The following is a 20,345-nucleotide window of genomic DNA, read 5'->3' as shown; positions in this document are numbered from 1 at the left end:
CATTATGTTGGGGGCATTGAGAATACATGAGAATCCAATGTGAGATGTGAGTAGGGCAAGCAAAATGGAACTTTTAAGATTCTTAACACTGTTCACTGAATGACAAAACCAGCTTTTCTCATAACCCTAATATTCCATAATAGATCCCTGGCCTGCTGCTCTCATTCTGACCCATGGACTACACTACCAGACAACCACTTCCAAAAATAACTTTCAATGGGTCTCTTTTAAGACCTCATGAAGGTTACTTATCATCACATTTGTCCCCAGTTCTCCACAACCAGATGCCAGCTGTACCCTTCCAACTTCACAAGTCATTAGGTCCTTTTAGGACACATCCTAGGTACCTGAACCTCTTGGTGTGCTTCAATACAACCACAGTGAGGAATCCCATCTACCTCTGTGCATGCTTTCCCCTGTTCTCTGGTCAACCCGGCTTCCCTTGCTGCAGAACCATCCATTTAGACAAAAGTCACTGACCAAGCCCAGTGACATGTCACACATCACACTAGGCCCTGAGATCCAGTGACAAAACACCAAAATCACTCAGAGTAAATGTTATATAACATGTACTTTTACTAACATTTTTAAACCTATGGAATTAGCTAATTCAATTAAAATTATTTAAGATTTTAAAAATTAAGGTGCAGAAAATAATCTAATAGCCACGCACATATCAACCACCCCCCTCATTTAACAAATGTTACTATTGTGTCATATTTGCTTTAGATGTCAATTTTAAATAACATGTTACAGACTTGGCTAAAGCCTAATTACTGATAGCTTCCTCTTCCCTTTCTTCCTAGAGGTACCACTATCTTAAATTGGTGTCATTCCAAAATATTTTTTATACTTTTACTACACATGCATATATCTGTGAACACTATCAAACACTGTTTAAAAATTATGCAGGGCTGCTACATATATTTTTAAAGTATTCATAATTATATCCTCCTATATTTATTCTTTTGCAATTTGTGGTTTTCACTCAGAAGTCTGTTTTGCAGGGCTCCTGGGTGGCTCAGTCAGTTAAGCACCTGCCTTCAGCACAGGTCATGATCTCAGGGTCCTGGGATCGAGCCCTGTGTTGGGCTCCCTGCTTAGTGGGAAGCCACTCCCGTTGCCCCTCTCTCTGCTCATGCTCTCTCACTCTCAGATAAGTAAAGAAAATCTTTTAAAAAGGTCTGTTTTGCAAAGATGTTCATGTTCATACATGTAATCTAATTACTTCATTTTAACTGTTCTTGAGTCCACTTACCCAGTTTATTTCCCATTTTCATCCTGATGGATACTTTCTTTCTCATATTTTACTTTTGCAAATAATATTATAATGAACATCCTTGTGTCTGTTATCCTGTACACACCTAATCAGACTTTCTCCAAGAATAGCATGTTCTTGAAGTTTTAAATTGTCTTCTTCTGCCAATTGATTCTCACTCATTGTTGAGTTTTTTTTTACTCAAGTTTTATAATATCTGATTGTGAGCTCATCCTTAGTGATGCCAGTTTCCCAGATGGGGATCCTGAACAACATGAAGAATTACATTGGAGCTCCAAACCCACATGTGGTTTGGAGTTTACCCATGGGTGCAGCCAACTGAGGGTCAGAGCTTAATATACTAATCTTAAGTTCACATGTGCATGGGTATTAAATCTAAGACTAGTGCTTTCAAGGGGGGAGGAGTTGATCGTCCCTAGGTCTCCTCCAGAGTTAGCTCAAATGCTTCTGGCTCTGCCTTTGAGTTTCTTTCCTATTTCTAGTACCTGGAGATTTTCCTCTCTATTAGACTTATTTTATCAATATATCAAGTATTTCTAGGGGTTTATCAAGAGAATTTCTATGTTAGTTTAATTAGCCAAATTGCCAGAATAAAAGTCCTAACTGAATTCGTTAAGTGTTGAATTAAATTTTCTGTTAGTGTAAAATTATATATTTTTAAATCTGTTGGTCTATGTCTTTGGAACTATACAATATCATAGTATTGAGTTTTCTTTTTGGTGCTAAAGATAGAGATAGTTTTTTAAAAAATATATTGAATAAAAATACTGAATAGAATTAAAATTGATTTTAACAATTTTAACTTCCTTGATAAATTATTTCATTAAGTACAAAGCCAGAGTTAGAAATATTTGATGTACATTTTTACTCTTTGCTTACAATTTCCCTTCCTATTAAAAAAAAAAAACCTGCTTGGATAACTAAAAAATGATCACATAGCTTGATATTTGTGTTTTAGAAGTTTTATTAATCTTATTTGAATACTTTATGTCTTAATAACACATCAATATGCACAACTCTTCAGGGTCAGAGATGAAAACATTCACAAGAACACAACTTATTAGCCTAATATTTTTAAATCCATAGCAATAATTAGCCAGGAAGGAGGAACTACAGACAGCACTCTATTCACTAAGAAGACTTTCTTGGCTAAGAGTAATAGGCAATACTGACAAGCAGAACAATAATAATGTTAGAAATGACTTAAGAGACAAGTTACTGTTGGCACATACTTACACAGTAGTAAAGAAACCAAACTTAAAAATGCAAGCAATAGAAGATATTTTATGGTTGGCTTTACTAGAATATGTAATTAACAAGAAAGAAATCCACAAATAGGATCAGCAGTGATTTCACCATTTGGTAACATGGCAGTAATTTTTTATAATAATAATGTTTTTAAATAACTTAAGAGGCTATTTTAACACAAAACAATAATTCTGATTAAATATAGTTTTTTTCAGTAATATATTGGTTTTGAATTTAGTATGTGAATACACTGAATTATTTCATATAGTAATTACTTTGTATAGCATTTTTACAGAGTTCTAGAAAAACTCAAGGTCAACTGAAGACATTTTTAAAAGCTGCTTAAATGTTATTAGTAATTAATGATTTGAAAAACATCAAAACATAGTAGTAAATGATGTGAAAAATATCATTTACTATGTCTACATATGAGAAATAAAATTTCTAAAGGTAGCATACAGAAACTTCCCAATGCCATAAAAAATACTTCAAGCACAGGATGAATGATAATCAATATTGCAAGAGGTTTCTCAAATTTGAATAAATTGACATTTTTGGTGTCAAATTCAGAAAGGCAAGTTAACAGTTGACAACACCAACAGAATCATTTGCTGCACCCAGGAAAACTTAATAAGGCATGTAACATGAAAGCATGTAAAAAGATAGAGCCATCAGCTCTGTACCTGGTGCTGGCGATACTCGGTGATTCTGCTCCAAGCCTACATCTTTCTAGCTGACTGGCAACGATCTGCCTTTCCACTTCCAGTTCTCGGGTGAGTCGCTGAAACTGAAGCTCCTGTGATTCAAGGAAATAAAAGGCATATAAGGTGCCAAGACAGATATATACATGAATGTATGTCATAGGAAACAGGAACATACCCATTACACAGCACTATATATGGTGTGGCTTTGTGAAATTAAAAAGTTTTCGGTGGAATTATTGACCTACATAACCTACTGATTCATACGTACCTTTTTCAAACTTAAAGGCACTAGCATATTAGCCTTTGCTTGATATGGGAAAAATAGATATTTGCTTTGTTTGTTCTTCTGAGGTTTGCAAATAGTACTTCTGCTACAGTGCTGTATTAAATATAAGGTCTGCAGAATCCTTGATGTGTCTACATCAGGTGCCCACCAACCAACGTAAGCTCTTCAGCCTCAAGAGCTAATTTTTATGTTCTTCCGACTATACTGAAAAAATGTAAATTCCCATGATGAGATCACTTTATCATATTTCACACAGAGCCTTTTAATCATTAAGAAAAAAAAATCATTCCTACCCTACAGAAAAAGTCTTGCTATATTTATCTGCAATATAAACAAAAAAATTTTCTATTGTTAGGAAATAACATGTTCATTGTTCATGTGTCATTGTGAAGGGGAGAAAAAAATGAAGTCTGAGCCATAATATAGAATTTAAAATTGTATTTAAAAGCTGTGAGGTCTAAAGAAATTATCTTATTCATTCTATGCTGCATTATGAAGGCAAGGAAATTCTATCATAGAAGATGCTTTAACTTTATTTGTACTTATCTCATTGTTATCTCAACAAGATTTTAACTTTATTTGTACTTATCTCATTGTTATCTCAACAAGATTTTAATTTTAATTTTAGCATAGGAAGTATGCTATGCTATAAAACATCTATAGATCAAATGAAGTATACTGCAAAGGCTTTAAGCCACAAGTAACACCTCAATAATACCTCAAGCTCCCCTGTACCATATCATCTCCTTACAAATCTACTCAAAGTAAATGATGAACTCTAAGTAGTTTAATTGGAAAATGACTGCTAAGTCAAAAATACCACGCATATGAACCCTAAACCTAGAAACTAGTCAGAAATAAAACTATCTTAAATATTATTTATGACAATATGTGCTATTTGTTTGCCAAAATTGAAATCAATTTAATTGAAGTGTATTAGCTCCCTGTGGAGTCAGGCAAACATGCTATTTATTACTTGACAATACTGGCTCTGTAAATTCTACAAACTATTCTTAGAATAATTTTTAAGATACAGTCCCTGAACTCCTTAATGCTTTCTGATACTGAGAATACTTTTCTAATGAGCCCAGGTGGTGTGCGTATATAGGGCATGGCCTGAATGAATAATAGTTGGCTCAGTAATGCTGTACAATATGATCAAAGTGGGACGCTGCCTGCCCCTGCTTAACATTTCCTAGACCTCTGTTCTTGATAAATGCTTACCAACGGGAGAAAAAAAATGTTTACCAACGAAAGACTTGATAGATATTAACTGTGCAACATTCAGTATTAGGCTAAGATAATTGATTTTAAGAGCAAATAGTATTATGCTTATCTCACATTTGGTCTTTCTTTGCCCTTAAACAGCATCATATTTCTTGTGACACACTTCCATTCTTTCAATAATTTTACTCAATTGTTTGTTATACACTCAATCCCGGAAGACTGGTTGCTTGTATCATGCTGGGCCAGAAAGGGACCATCTGTGAATTCAAATATATTCTCAGAGCCATCACATTACCTTTGTGTTCTGAGTTCAGTGGCTACTAGGGATGGAGGGCTGCTGTGTTTTCTTCATTTTGGGATGGCCAAAAGTTACCAGGGTAGGATTAAAGTATATTTCAAATTAGAACATAAAAAAAATTTTCATTCATACAAAAAATTCCATTTCAGTGGATTTTTATTATGTTCTGGCTGCCTATGACCTTTTAAGCATCCTTTCAAGGAAGTAATCGGGAAATTTCCCCCTTGAAGGCAGAAACTGGAACTTATTGTCCCATAATTCCTTTCCTCAGAAGCAGGGATATGGTGACTTTGGCTCTGCCAAGAAGATGTCAGACTGCGACTGAGATGCTGAAGCTAAGACTCTGACATCAGAAAACAGGAAGCTTATTTTCTCTCTTTCACCTTCTTGCTGCAATCCCTCCAACAGACGTCAAGATCAAGTTCCTAATACAGATATGGCCTCCACACAAACTGCTAAGTTGATGCTTGGTAGCAGTATAGGTGGTTTCTTTTTCTAACCAATTTTGTGGCACTGTTTCTGGAATTTAAATCTCAAGGTTTGTTCTCCAGCTCTTGCAACAAAATGTGGGAATTCACAAATACTTGCTTAATAAATGCTTTTTTTTCTGCTAATTAGTCATGTCAGTCTCTGTTTCTTGCAACTAGAAATCTTGACTGAAGCAACTACAGAAACCATTTACAGTAGCTGAGTTGATAGGAGAACCTATGTACCCATGATGTAACGACATTTTTCATTTAAAAGTTGAGTGATTCTAGGGTGCCTGGGTGGCTCAGTCGGTGAAGCATCTGCCTTCAACTCAGGTCATGATCCCAGGATCCTGGGACAGAGCCTGGTCCTGGCATGGAGCTCTGTATAAGGCTCACTGCTCAGTGGAGAGCCTGCTTTTCCTTCTGCCCCTCCTCTCCCGCTGCCTCTGCTTTCTCTCTCTCTCTCAAATAAATAAATAAATAAATAAAACCAAAAAAAAAAAGTTGGGTGATTACTTCAACATTCATACATTTCATACTCATTCATACTCATTTTACTGAGTAAAGTTCACATTATATCACTACTGGCCATGGACTTAGAATATTGGACATCACCAGCTACTTTTATCAGAATCATTCTGCCCATTATTTGTTCACACTTTTCATAAGCAGGATGTCACTAAAGTCCTGAAACCAGAACATCAGGAAGATATAAAGCACGAAATTTGTAAAGGTTACCTAATACCTGTGAATATTTACAAGTAGAACATATGTGTGCTTTGTTGCAAAATTATTAATATTACACCTATAGAATATAAATTGAACAGCCGTATGGGACTAGCACCAAGATGGGGGAGCAGGATATAAATATTTGACAATTCTGTCTCTTCCAGCTTCTTAGACTGCCTGATGAAGACAGTATTTATTACACAGTCATATAAAAACACACCTCATCATTTCTAAAATAACACTCATTAAGATGACCACACAGATACCACCTATAACTTTAAACTTCATATTTTATCATCTGAACTTACATTGTGAAGGCTAATCCTGAAATCAGTATCCAAAACTGGGCATCTGAATTATAAGGGGACCCAGTATTTGTTCTCCTTTGAGTCAACGAGGAAAATAATATTAAAAGCATTTGCCAATGATTTAGCATATGACAACTTCCTCTTAAATTCTGGCACACAAGACCATAAACAAACTTAGAAAGGAAGTCAAGGCTACTAATATGCTATAAAATGAAGTCTGTTCGCATGTGTTTGAAAGCTTTTCTTTATGTTTACCTCATCTCTCAGTAAATACATTGATAAATATTCTCTGACAGCGAGCCAAGGGAATAGAAGAAAACAAAGCTTAATTTTCATGCTTTGTATGGTGGACCGAGCTGGACAGGGAGCCTGAGGCAGGACTTGCTGCCTCTGCTATCAGTCACTTCAGGGGTGACTCAGCTGCAGAAAACTGCCTGGTTCAAGGACAAGCCCGCTGGGCAGGTTGCAGCCAGACACTGATGGAGGTGGGTGTACAAAGGCAGAGCCCAGATTTGCTCCCCTGCTTCCCAACCCTTCCCCCCGGCTGGGGGCTGGGCCAGTCTGCAGAGTATTTTATTTGAACTCCACCCAATCCTGCTTTTCCTTCCCTTCTCCTCCACAGGTGTCAATTTGCAATTAATACTCTGCACCCCAAACTCCATCTCAATGAGAACTCAACCTATGATAGTATTGTTTTTTGGTCTCCTTTTCTGTAAAGAAAGAAATTTTCTCTCACTCTTAATTTTTAAATTCTGTGAGATACTGGATAATGACTGCCACAGTTATTTTCCCAAGCAGTTGTACCAATTTATATTCCAGCTAGCAGTATATGAGAGAGTTCCAGTTTCTCCACATTTCTCATGGACATCAATTTGCATTTGGGGGCTTAAATCCCCAGTTCTCTTTTTGGTAATCTGATAAATATGGGAACCTACCTTGCATTTGTTTTAATTTGTATTTCCCTGATAGCCAACATCTTCTTGTATGTTTGTTGGCTATTCGGATTTTTGAAAATCTTAAGTATCATAAATTCTCAGGGGAAGGATGTTTCCCTACTTCCAGCACCCAGGCTTGTCGTCTTCTGTGGGATAGGTTTCTTATTACCCTTCTACTAATGTAGTTTGGCCAAGTTTTAGCTTTGGGCAAGGGATTTCCCATTAGAATCCCCACTTTGGACAGCCCTCAAATAGCACGTAGCATGTAGCTATCAAATGGCATGCTCAAGCTCACCTAGATTGGACAGGTACCTTCAAGGTAAAAGGTTTACTCACTGCTTACTCACTTCCCACTTTCATTTCAGTTTTGATCTCTGTGAATTCTTTATTTTCTTTCCAGCTTAGCCCTGCTTTTAAAAAAATGCAAACATTTTACTCAGCATATTTATTTCCTTCAGGGAAAGGACGAGAGTTTAAACAAATTTTTCATATTCTCTCTTAATTTCTCAGAGCTATATTCAGGGGAAATTTCTCAGTATTACCTTCAATTCATTGTTTCTCTGTGTGCCCTATTAAGGGTTTTTCTCATTGATTTTACTTGTTTTCTAATGATAATATTTTCCATTTCTGAGACTTCTAGTTGGTTCTTTAACATATCCATCTGTTTCTGATGCTCACTGGAAGTGAAATCTCTACCTTTTTCCCTTCTTATCAATCTCTGTTTCTTCCCCTTTGACCTATACTATCTTTTGCCAACTATTTTTCTTTAAATTGACTTATTTTGAAAACACAATATTTCAGTTATTAATGCTTTTTATAATTTCTTTTCTAAGGCTTTTTATAATTTTCTTTTTTTTTTTTTTTTAAATATTTATTTATTTATGATAGTCACAGAGAGAGAAAGAGAGAGAGGCAGAGACACAGGCAGAGGGAGAAGCAGGCTCCATGCACTGGGAGCCCGACGTGGGATTCGATCCCGGGTCTCCAGGATCGCGCCCTGGGCCAAAGGCAGGCGCCAAACCCCTGCGCCACCCAGGGATCCCTAATTTTCTTAATATAAATTAAAATACATAATAATTTTTAAAGAGGTTCATCGGCGTACTAAAAATCATTTCACATCAGAATATGTACAACACGGGGGTAACATGCCATGCCCATAAATCTCAGCAGGAAAGTCCTGAATACTGGTTATACTGAAAGAAGAAAATGGACATGGTTATTAGTGGTGCAATCAGTGGCTAAGCAAGAAAGCATTTTTATTTCAATCAATTTTGTTTAAAAATCTTCCAAAAAATTTTTTACTTTTCTGCCTTAGTATGCTGAAAGAAAGAGTTTTGTATCACTAAGAGACTATCACCAAATAATATGTTAGATTTTTAAAGTACATATAGGTTTGTGCTGGATAGGTCCTGCTCTCGCTCTCAGGACATACTATAGCCTTTTTTCCCTCTTTCTCATGTTCAAAATATGAGCAAATTATGGTCATAATCATACCTTCGAGAGTCTTGAGCCAAGCCTAGGGAACTATTTTAAAAATTATTATTTAAGAGCAAATAAGAAAGCCTCAAAAACATCCTGAATGCTGTTCTTTAATCTAGGCTGGTACTAAAAGCAAAGGAGCCACATTTTTAAAGGGTCCTTGAACTTCTCAGCCTCAAAATTACCAAGTCAGTAATGTAGAGGAGATTAACTGTCATGAGTTTCTAATTTTTTTTTTAAAGATTTTATTCATTTATTCATGAGAAACACAGAGAAAGAGGCAGAGGTATAGGCAGAAGGAGAAGCAGGCTCCATGCAGGGAGTCCAATGTGGGACTTGATCCCGGGCGTCTGGGATCACGCTCTGAGCTGAAGGCAGACACTCAACCACTGAGCCACCCAGGCGTCCCACGTCCTGACTTCCTATAACAGTTTAATAACTAACAAATCATTATAAGGTCTACTTGGCAGTCCCTAAATCGTACATAATTATAGAAATGCTAGGCATAACATATCCATCTCCTTTGCACTGGCTAGCTCCCTTTGCTAAAAGGAAACTCAAAATTAAAAAGAATTAAATAATACTGCCTTTCCTAAACTGTGTTCCGAGAACATTAGTGTCTCATAAAATTTGCCCTGAAAGGAAGAGATTCCAGGTCAACAAGGTTTGGGAAATGCTGCCCAGAAGTTTCTAAATCTTAGGTATTCATGGCAACACTAGCATATTCAAAATTCTGAGAAGTCTATCCATAGGAAATCAGCTTACCTTTGTATAACCTAGCAATTCTTTGATTTACTGAAACTAAGCACACTTTTTCTTTTCCAAGGAATAACTATTAAAATCTCAAGAAAAAAAAAATACTGTCCTGCAGAACATGACTTAGGCAATACTGAAAAATAAAGCTCATTTATTATAATTAGAGATGGCTGAAGTAATGTATTTTATACACTGGAAAACAAAATTTTAATTACTTGTGTCCAGACAATATTTACAAAAGGCAGGGCACCACAAAGGGTTAACCTTCAAATGGAAACTGTTGACCTCATCCCACTCTGAAGATATGAAGGGTACACCTGATTAGGATACCTCTGCTAGACTAGTTGCCTGACACTAGCCCATTGCTTATATTTAGATCTTGCTTAAGATAAAAGAAAAATACAAGATAAAATTGCCAGTCTAATTTTTCATTATACTAGTTAACATTCCAATAAGGATGAGCAACATTAAAATATTTATTGTTTTATCTTCCCACCAAAACACACAGGATTATACCAGGTTCTAGCCTTGATATCTTTCTTATTCTTCAATTTTAATGAAGCAGAGAGAAAACAGCAAAGTTTACCAGATGCTCTAAATTTTTATCCCAAAGCTTAGGTCTCATATTTGGAATGCTGTCACCAAAGCTCCTTTATTAGAAGTCAAAATAAAGGAAGATAGGTTTACATTAAAACCTACAAGGAAAGCTTTTTGCCTCAAACCAGATGCAGATGAGAACTCAAGGTAAAAGTCCAAGCATTTTCAATAGCACAACTAATGGCTTTGAAACAACTGTCTCCTTAATGGTAACTCATTGCCATTGCCCCTTCAGTGTCTCACTTGGCAATCTGACCATCACACTGGTCCATACATACTGCTGATACACAAATTCACTATCTTTAATCAGATTCAGTGTTTGGCTAAGTGACTATACCTAAAGATGTGTCCTCCACTTGGCCTCTTGTGTTTTTCCTCTACTGCAGTGGTTCTCAAAGTGTGTGCTCTGAACCAGCAGCATTAGCACCCATACTACCTGGAAACTTCTTTGGATCAGAAGGGGTGGGGCCTAGCCATCTGTACTTGAACAATTCCTCCAGGAGATTCTCATGCATGCAGATTTTCAAGGACCAGTGTCCTAATGGAGCCACCCTTCCCCTCTTACCCAGGCTCAAATCATAAGTGTTTGCACCATTTCCTTCCTTTCTCTTACTCCCTATACTTCTCATGATAAATGCTTTCCAAAATCCTGTTACTCCGCTTCTCTGACATAGGTTGGGTCCATTCTCTTCCAATTCCTGCCATTCCCCACTAATTTGGGCTCACATTAACTTTGGACTCCAGCAGTAACCCCTCTCTCAGTCTTCCTCCAACCATGGTGGTCAAAGGCCTTGCCTTTTAACATTTTTTCCTGCTATATCTGTTGAAAGCACAATTCTAATCATCAATAATCTTAATCTTCTACTGAGAGCTATCTGGGCTCCAGGCTCTCTGCCAAGTGCTTTAAATGCACTATTTGGTTAACTCCCCCATTCAGCCAGCAAAGTAGTCAGGGTTGCCCTCATCCCATAGAGGGCTGACTTGCCTTAGGTCATTCAAAACCAGAATATGAAATCAAATCAACCTGATTCCTAATTTCATAGTGTTAACCATTGTGCACCATGACCTGCCTGCCCCACCCATAACATAACTTATGAAGTCAACGGAGTTGTATCTTAAGACCAAGGGTAGTGTGCCCTCCTTCTCCCCTCCAGCCAAATACTTTTTTTTTGTTTCCTATCACTCTCCTTCATGTAACTAGACTGAACTATTAATGATTTTCCTATACATACTGCTCAAAGCTTTTTCTCATGTTTCATAACCCTGAAATGTTACCCTCCCCTAAATGCCTAGAGCCCTTTATCTAGCCCTTGGACAAGTGCTTGGCCCATTACATGTGCTCAATACTAAGCTTGATTCTTCTTAAAGAATTGGAATCTATTTCATTCATCTCAGTATCCTTCTAGCTCTCTGCAAAAGCAAAACAAGAAAACCCTGCTAATTCATGCAGGTTGGATTTCATACAGTACATTTTATTTGTATGTTATAATTTATTGTATAAACCTTTAAACTAATTAATTCCTGAGTATTTGTATCAGAAACAGACTTGATATATTATGGCTGATCCTTTTTTATGCTCTTAAAGCATTTTGAATACAATAATGATCATGTCCTTAAAATATAGGTCATCAAAAAAAAATATAGGTCATCAGTGGTACAGAATATGTTCTACTTTTATTTAAAGTTTAGGGATATTTGGGGGCAGAGCTGGGACTAGAACCTCGGTTTCCCATAATTTTGTTGACTACTCTTTTAACAAATTAGTTCTAGCAGGAATTTCCTCTTTTCATGGTGACATGGGCAAATTAAGGTTTTTTTTTTTTAAGGTTTTATTTATTTATTCATGAGAAACACACAGGGAGGCAGAGACACAGGCAGAGGGAGAAGCAGGGAGCTCCTGCAGGGATCCTGACGTGGGACTCGATCCTGGGACTCCAAGATCAGGCCCCGGGTTGAAGGTGGCGCTTAACTGTTGAGCCACCCAGGGATACCCCAAGGTTTTGTTTTTAAAAATAAATGATGTGTACATAATTTCAGTGGCACTGTGGTTTACTACCATTAATATGACTTATGCCACTGCTTACACCCCACCCCCCTGCCACCTCATTCTTACACCTTTGTCCACCAGCTTAATTCTCTGATCTCTTGAGCTTCCTACCTTGGCTCTGAGGAAATGAGGAGTTTCTCACTAGTGCTTAAAATTATGTATACTTGGAGAAGTCCTAGTAGTAAAATATTGAGAAAGGGAGGCAACATGGAAAATTGATACCCGGAGCCAGTGTCAACTGCAGGTGACAATAACTGTTGCTGTCATTTTTCCAACCAGGTAGTTATTTGGTAGAATCGAAATGTCAAAAGCACAAGGAAATTTTTCTTTAAAATATAATACCTTGAAAATTCTGTTAGCCAATACTTTAAAATTCATTAAGAAATTATGAAAGATAATAATGACTTAACATTAACAATTTATCTGGTTTTCTAGTATATAAATATTTCAAAATTAGTAAGACCAATGATGCATATCACGTAATGTGAGTTGCTCATTTGAGAGTTAATTGCACAGAAGATGATAATAATGGAAATAAATCATTATTTCCTGAAATGGAAAACTGAGAAAAATAAATGACCAATCTTCCACTTCCTCCACGTGGACTAGTTATAGCAAGCATAGCAAAAACCATAAAAACGGTAAAAGGAACAAAAACGAGGCTAAATTTAATCTTCCTTTCTTTGGTAGGTCTAATAAATAGCACTAGGGAATAAGGCTAATTTAAAGAATGATTAATTTAAGATTTGGTTAGTAACTTAATGAAATGTAATGGGAAAAGGAAACAACAAGCAGTGTAGGTAGATCTTTTCTTATGATGATACTTTTTTTCATTACTAAGCTTAGTTTATAGCTGTTCTTTCTGTTTTGCAAATATTTTATGGCTAAAGTGTGTGAGTAATTAGTAGAACTAAAATGTATATTTAATGGTTGGGCCCTAACCAATAAATGGTTCCCTGTGAAGGCTTGTTACCTGGCTCAAGAGGTGTAAGAGGTGATCAACTTTTTCTGCTTTCTAAACTTTTTAGTTTTACATTTTATTCATATGGCTCCGCTAACATGATCTTTCCTTCTGAAACCTCCCTAACTTGTCCTGGGATTCTTGAGAAATGAGGTTAAGAAAATCACTGTATTACTGATAACTATAGGATACATCTAACCTGCAAAGAGCATGAAAGCCTTAGGAAAGAGCTAGGGCATGTCTGGCCACAGGCTGAGGCCAACATGAGTCTGCATCCAGACTCATGCCTGCTGTCTCCAGGTCTACAATGTGCCTCCTCGTCTTCCTATCTCAACATCTCTCTTTCTCTGCCTCTCCTGCTTCCTCCTCAAACATCCTGCTCCTTCCATTTATAAACACAATTTTCACTTACTTTTTGTTACCTTTAATAGCTGTATTTCCCCCACTTACCTAAAAAAAAAGTTACATGCTGTTGCTTTTTAATTGTGTTAAGTCTCTGTGGCTCTCATTAGGAAAAAATAAACAAGAAATGTTTTTAGGAAAAAAGTGCCAGATTTGAATATGTTATTTTTATTGTTCAGATTAATATATTTATCTGAAAGAATAATTAAATTACCATATTTAGAATTCTTTTTCTTAAAAAAAGAATTTTTTCTTTGTATATAATAACATATACTTGTGAAGAAATGTATCTGTTTAAGTTTAGAAAAGGTACAACTTGATATAAGTATCTTACTTCCTTATTTATTAAATCATAACACATTATATGCTATGTATCACTGAAGAATGCCAACTGTGGGTCAGGCACTCTACATATCTTCTCTAATCCTTATAAAAGTATAGGCCACTATTGAGTTGAGCAACCTTATGTTGGGAGAGGCAAAATAAAGGACTTGCTCAAGGTGATATAATTAATAAGTGAAGAACAAGAATGGAATGTTAAATTCTTGCTTCTTCCATTATAGGAAACTGAAAAAATTGAGGTTGTTTCCTTTTCTGTTCCTGTAGTTGTATTTAGAACTGTAATAGGTTTTCCTGTTTCAAAACTTTCTTCCCAAATCAAATAAAGCCCTGGAATGTAATCAGAATTAAAGAGCCAGATGCTAGTATATGTGGGAACTTCCTAATTATGACAAAGGTAGAATTTCATTCAATGAGAAAAGAACTGCTGGTATAATTAGAGAAAACAAAGCTAGATTACTATCTTGGAATCACATGTGCCTGCAACACACGCACATATACAAGTCCTATAATCAATAAGAAAAACTCCCAATTATGTAAAGATGAACTAGGAAAATATGTTTATAACCTTAGGATGATAGAGCCCTCCATAAGACAAGCAACCCTGAAATCATAAGGGATAAAATAGGCATATTTAACTACATAAAAATAAAACTTCATATGCCAGAATATCATGCAAAGTCAACATGACCAGAAAAGAGAGAAATAATATTTGTAACACATAACAGACATTTAAAATTTCATATAAACAAATTTTACAAAATATACAATAAAATAGGCAAAGGGTATCAAACAAGCAGCCAGGGATGCCTGGGTGGCTCAGTGGTTGAGAGTCTGCCTTTGGTTCAAGGTGTAATCTCGGAGTCCCAGGATCGAGTCTCACACTGGGCTCCCTGCATGGATCCTGCTTCTCCCTCTGCCTCTCTGTGTATCTCTCATGAATAAATAAAATCTAAAAAAAAAAAAACAAAACAAACAAAAAAAAAAACAAAAAAAACCCCAAAAAAAGCAAAACCCAAAACAAAACAAATGGCCTAAGATGAAACGTAAATGCTAATTAAAATATTAGACAAAGTTGCTCATTTCATTCATAAGGAGAAAATCAAAAAACAATGAGATGTCATTTTCATCATATTAGCAAATACTTAAAGAAAAAGATTTATTTCTTCTGAGAGATCGAATGCATGCACATGTGAGTGCAAGTGAGGTGAGGGGCAGAGGGAGAGAATCTTCAAGGAGACTCTATGTTGAGTGCAGAGCCCTACAGGGGGCTTGATCCCACCGCCCATGAGATCATGGTCCCAGGCAAAACCAAGAGTCAGAGGCCAACCCACTGAACCACCGAGGTGCCCCCATGTAAGCAAACATTTTAAAAAGTGGTAACATCCAGGGCTGGGGAAGAGCCATGTTAGTGTGATTTGCTACAACCCTTTTGGAAAACAACCAGATAACATCTACTAAAATTAAAAATACATATTCCCCATGACTTTGCAATTCAACTCCTGGATATCTACCCTACAGAAATAAAAGCAACCATATATATGAAATATTAAGTGCAGCACTGTAAGAAACAATTTGAACGTCCATCTACATGGCAATACTTTAACAAACTACGGAATCTCCACACTACATATAATGACTAATCTGTAGTTATTAAAAAGAATAAGCTGAACCTTTATCTGCTCCCTCAGAAAAACCACTACACATGATTAAGAGAAAAAGCCAATTGGGGAACTCAGTAAAACACACTAAAATAATAAAATAAAAGATACTCCATGAGTTTGAGCAGGAAGAAAAGTGTGATCGAAATGTAGCAGGTCAGTAAAATTTGTAACTTTAGGAGGGGATGATTGAGAAAGGGACTGAGAGATTATTTACGTTTTTATTTTATCTCTCTACATTATTTCATTTTTACAACTAGCATAGGACTTCTTTAATTAAAATCTAATTCAGAAAATTAAGAAAGAAAAGAGCGCTAAAGAAATAAAGTATTGTTGGGGGCCTGGGTGCCTGGTTGAGTGTCCTGCTCTTGATTTCAGTTCATTTCATGATCTCAGGTTTGTGGGATGGAGTCCTGTGTCAGGCTTCATGCTCAGCATGGAGTGTGCTTAAGAGTCTCTTTCCATGGGATCCCTGGGTGGTGCAGTGGTTTAGCGCCTGCCTTTGGCCCAGGGCGCGATCCTGGAGACCCGGGATCGAATCCCATGTCGGGCTCCTGGTGCATGGAGCCTGCTTCTCCCTCTGCCTGTGTCTCTGCCTCTCTCTCTCTCTCTCTCTCTCTGTGTGTGTGACTATCATAAAAAAAAAAAAAAAAAAAAAAAAGAGTCTCTTTCCCTCTCCCTCTGCCCCACCCTCTGCTCACTCACTGTTTGTAAAATAAATCAGAAAAGGAAAAGAAAAAGAAAAAGAAAGGGAGAGAGGGAAAAATGGAGTATTGTTTGAATACTATCAGGGCAGATCCTGTTTAACTATGTTCTGAAAATGGTGTTCTGAGTGAAAGGAGAACAGTTATATTTACTTTTTTGAAGCTATCAAGGTACTCTAAGGGGTTCAATAATATTCTGATGACCTGTAAGTGCCCATTTTAGTCCCATTTTAACAATGAGTAACAGGACTTGGCAGATTTCACAGTGCACAGCACTGGTAAGGGTGTGGAGAAAAGGTGCTGTGAGAATGTGAATTGGTGCAAACTCTGAGAGGATAATTTAAGAATATCTAAAAAAACTTAAAAATGCCACAACCTATTGGTCCACCAGCTCAAAGGCTGAAATTCTGGATATACTTGGAAAAGTACACAGACCAACCAATCAAATAAAACTGGAAACAATCTAACACCTATCAATGAGGAATTGATTAAATATATTACATACATCTATATTAACAGAACTGCATGCAATTGCTAGAAAGGACTGAAGTAAATCCACATGCATTAATGTGGAATAATCTCCAAGAAAGATTATTCAGGAAAGTAGAGCCACACACTTGTTTTTAAAAAGACAAATTTTTTTTTTTTGCTAGAGTATGCAGAAAAATTTTTTCTTGACATATGCTCAAGAAACTTAATTTCGAGGAAAGTATTAATGGTTGTGAAAGGGAAACCTACATTTATAGGATGGCTTACTTTTAATTTTATACTTTTTTTGAATATTTAATTTCTTTGGATATTTAATTTCTTAGCTTGGGCATTCATTTGTAATTATTTGTATAAATAAAATAGAATAAGAGTTGTCTATTCATGTAAAACCACACCAAGATGCTAATTTTCACAATTAGTTAAATGTTCCAATTTTCACCTATTAAAGAAGGCAATGTTTAAGAATTAGTTTTCATGAAGGGCATGAAATACATGACAACAATAATAATTATCTTATTTGAAAATATATGCTGTATAATGAATTGACTGATCTAACGGATTCCACGGAATATATTTCTCTTGAAAACTCCACAGGACTCTTCAATAAAGAACTGGTACCTTTGGAAAGGTGCTTTTCTCAGCTTGTACTATGGTTTTGTGGTTTTTTTGGTTTTTTTTTTTTGTACTATGGTTTTAATTAATTTTCTTCCATAAACTGCTAATAAGGAAGAAAAGAGCAATTTATTCTCAGTGTAGCCATAAAATCAAATTTACATGATTTTTCTTATCAATCCTCTATGTCAACATAATTTTTGGAATAAAACATGAAAGAGGATGCTACACTTTACACTTTAAATAACTTTAGGGCCAAATCATTTAAGGTATTATATACTAAATGGTAAATTTTTCATTTACTAAATAGTAAATTTTTCATTTACTAAATAGTAAAATTTTACTAAGAATTTTAGTAGTTTGAAAGAGTAATCATTTTATTGTATTATGTAATCGATAGGTATTCTAAATGGCTTTTTAAAGTAGCTGATTATATAGTATTTTTATTATAATATTATAGTATATAGATAGTATAAAAATTTATCATTTTAACAATTTTTAAGTGTGCAGTTCAGTGGCATTAAGTATATTCACACTGTTGTGCAACTATCACCTCCACCCACACCCAGAACTTTTCTGTCTTCCCAAACTGAAATCTTGTAACTATTAAATAATAATTTCTAATTCTTCCCTCTAACCAGCCCCTGATAACTTTTTCATTTTCTGTCTCTATGAATTGGACTACTCTAGGTATCTTACTTGGGTGGAATCATACTTGTTCTTTGTGACTGGCTTATATCATTTAATACAATGTTTTAAAGTTTCATCTATGTTACAGCATTCATCAGAATTTCTTTTCTACTTAGGGCTAAATAATGTTCTATTGTAGGTTTATACCACCTTTTGTTTATATTGATGGATACTTGGGCTGCTACTATATATTTTTAAAAACCCCGAATTCTACATCAAATTTAAGTCAAATTTCACAAAAAAAATCTTGAAGTTCACATTTGTATTTTTTTCTACTAGTTTCTTCTGTCAAGATCCTATTAACTTTCACAAAATTCAGTAGTGAAAGGCTTTATCTACAAGGATAAAACTAGTATTACAGCTTTTCCTTCTGTAATTTAAAAGACTGACTTGGTTAAACATTCATTCATTTAAACTTTGAGTGCCTACTACGTGACAGGCACTATGGTGGGAAGAAAGGAAGAGAGAGCCAGGAGGAAGAGGGGGAAGGAGAGAAACAGAGAGAGTATGAATGCATGAGTTTCACAATAGGCCCTAGGAGGTCTGTGTGGGAGCCAAAGGAGCAGAATGGACAAAATCTGACATGAAGTTTCTTTTTATGACAATGAGAAATCGGATTATAACATTCAAGCTGAAATATCAAAATAAACCCCTACTTCAGGATGCCAAATAAAATTAAGTACCTAGAAAGCTAGTGAACATGGAAAGCTGTGTGGTGCTGATGAGACCATGTGACTTGGCATCCATTTCCTGGTTGCCTGGTACAAGAAGGCAAACACCATCTGCCTCACTAGCTGTTGGGACCATCAAAAGATCTAAGGTGCATGAAAGCTTTAAGGAATTTTCATGTTCCACAAAAAACTTTTACTAATCACAGATTTTGGTACTAATATCCTAGAGCAGGAGTTTCTATAAAGGGGTCGATAGTGACTCCTGAGTGGCTCAGTCGGTTGAGAGGCTGACTTGGTTTCATTCAGCTCAGGTCATGATCTTAGGACAGAGCCCTACATGGGGCACCTTTCTCAGTGGGGAGTCTCTTCAGGATTCTCCCTATCCCTCTTCCCCTCCCCAAGCTCTCCCTCTCTCAAATAAATCTAAAAAAAAAAAAAAAAAAAGTGGGGGGGGGCTAGATAGTAATATTTTAGGCTTTGTGGACTGTAAGCTAGGTCTCTGTCACAACTAGCCACCACTGTCTTGGTAGTACGACAGCAGCCATGGAAAGTAACATAAAATGAGTGTGGTTATTTTTATTTATGGACATTGAAATTTGAACTTCATCTAATTTTCAAGTGTCACAAAATATTCTTCTGATTATTTTTAAACTGCTAAAAAATGTAAAAACAAATTCTTTACTTGTAAGCTATAAACAAACAAAAAACAGGTGGAGGGCCAGATTTGGCCTATAGACCACAGCTTGCCAACCCAGACCCTAGAGTTTATTTTTATTTATTTTTAATTTTTTTTTTAGACCCTAGTTTAAAGGCTTGTAAGCTTCTTTAAAGGCATATGATTTCAGAAACAAAGATGGAAGGATTATAGGATTTGGAGTCCAACCTACATCTGAATCTAGGCTCTATCACTTACTAGCTGTATAATATTGGACCAATCACTTTAACATTTATAAACCCCAGTTTAATCATCTGTTAAATGGGGATAACACCCACATCACATAGGAGCTGGTATGAGTATATGAATAAGATGCTAAATGCTGTGAAAACTGTCAAGCTGTTTTTAAAGAATTAGCCATTATAAAGTAAAAATATACATTTAAAAAATGCACCATGTTCTCCTCTGAGGATTACTTGCCAAAAATTTGGGAATGTATTTTCAATTTCTAAGTAGAAGAAAAAATGAAGCAATTTGGACAATAGATAGATGTCTTGGATTCCATTTTAACTAAGTTGTTAGCATTATATGATGTTATACCACTCAGTTAATAATTCATCTTTCTTTCATCATCTGATCATATTCTGTTCTCAATAGCTCTGCTTCGTCATTTTTTTTGTTCTTTCTTCTTAATCTTCATTTAAGAGGATCCAATTTTATATACAAAATCACAAGAAGAAAGCAGTGGCTGAAGCACCTTTCATAACAAATGACTTAGAGAAGAGCATATGCTACTAT

General features: G+C 35.9%; 1 protein-coding gene and 1 long non-coding RNA gene across 13 annotated transcripts in view; one reads left to right on the top strand and one right to left on the bottom strand.

Moving 5' to 3' along the window:
* Positions 1–5,682, top strand: part of LOC112674717 (uncharacterized) — a 46,068-nt gene extending 40,386 nt beyond the window's left edge. Inside the window, exon 5 of the long non-coding RNA XR_003145524.3 lies at positions 5,314–5,682. This is a non-coding gene — a long non-coding RNA (uncharacterized LOC112674717). The remainder of the gene's footprint in view (positions 1–5,313) is intronic.
* The window catches only part of PKP4 (plakophilin 4), a 232,853-nt gene that overhangs the window by 101,068 nt on the left and 111,440 nt on the right, over positions 1–20,345 (bottom strand). For all 12 annotated transcript variants that reach the window (XR_007408776.1, XM_049106375.1, XM_049106382.1 and 9 more), the window contains one exon: positions 3,211–3,323. Coding sequence is in view for 9 of the 12 variants with exons in the window: in XM_049106375.1 (XP_048962332.1) it covers positions 3,211–3,323 (113 nt within the window). In the remaining 3 variants the exon portion in view is untranslated. The remainder of the gene's footprint in view (positions 1–3,210; positions 3,324–20,345) is intronic.

The sequence above is a fragment of the Canis lupus genome, chromosome 36 (assembly GCF_003254725.2).
Source record: "Canis lupus dingo isolate Sandy chromosome 36, ASM325472v2, whole genome shotgun sequence".
NCBI classification, from domain to species: Eukaryota; Metazoa; Chordata; class Mammalia; order Carnivora; family Canidae; genus Canis; species Canis lupus.
Note: the sequence above shows the minus strand (reverse complement) of the source record. Positions and strands in the feature narration are given on the sequence as shown.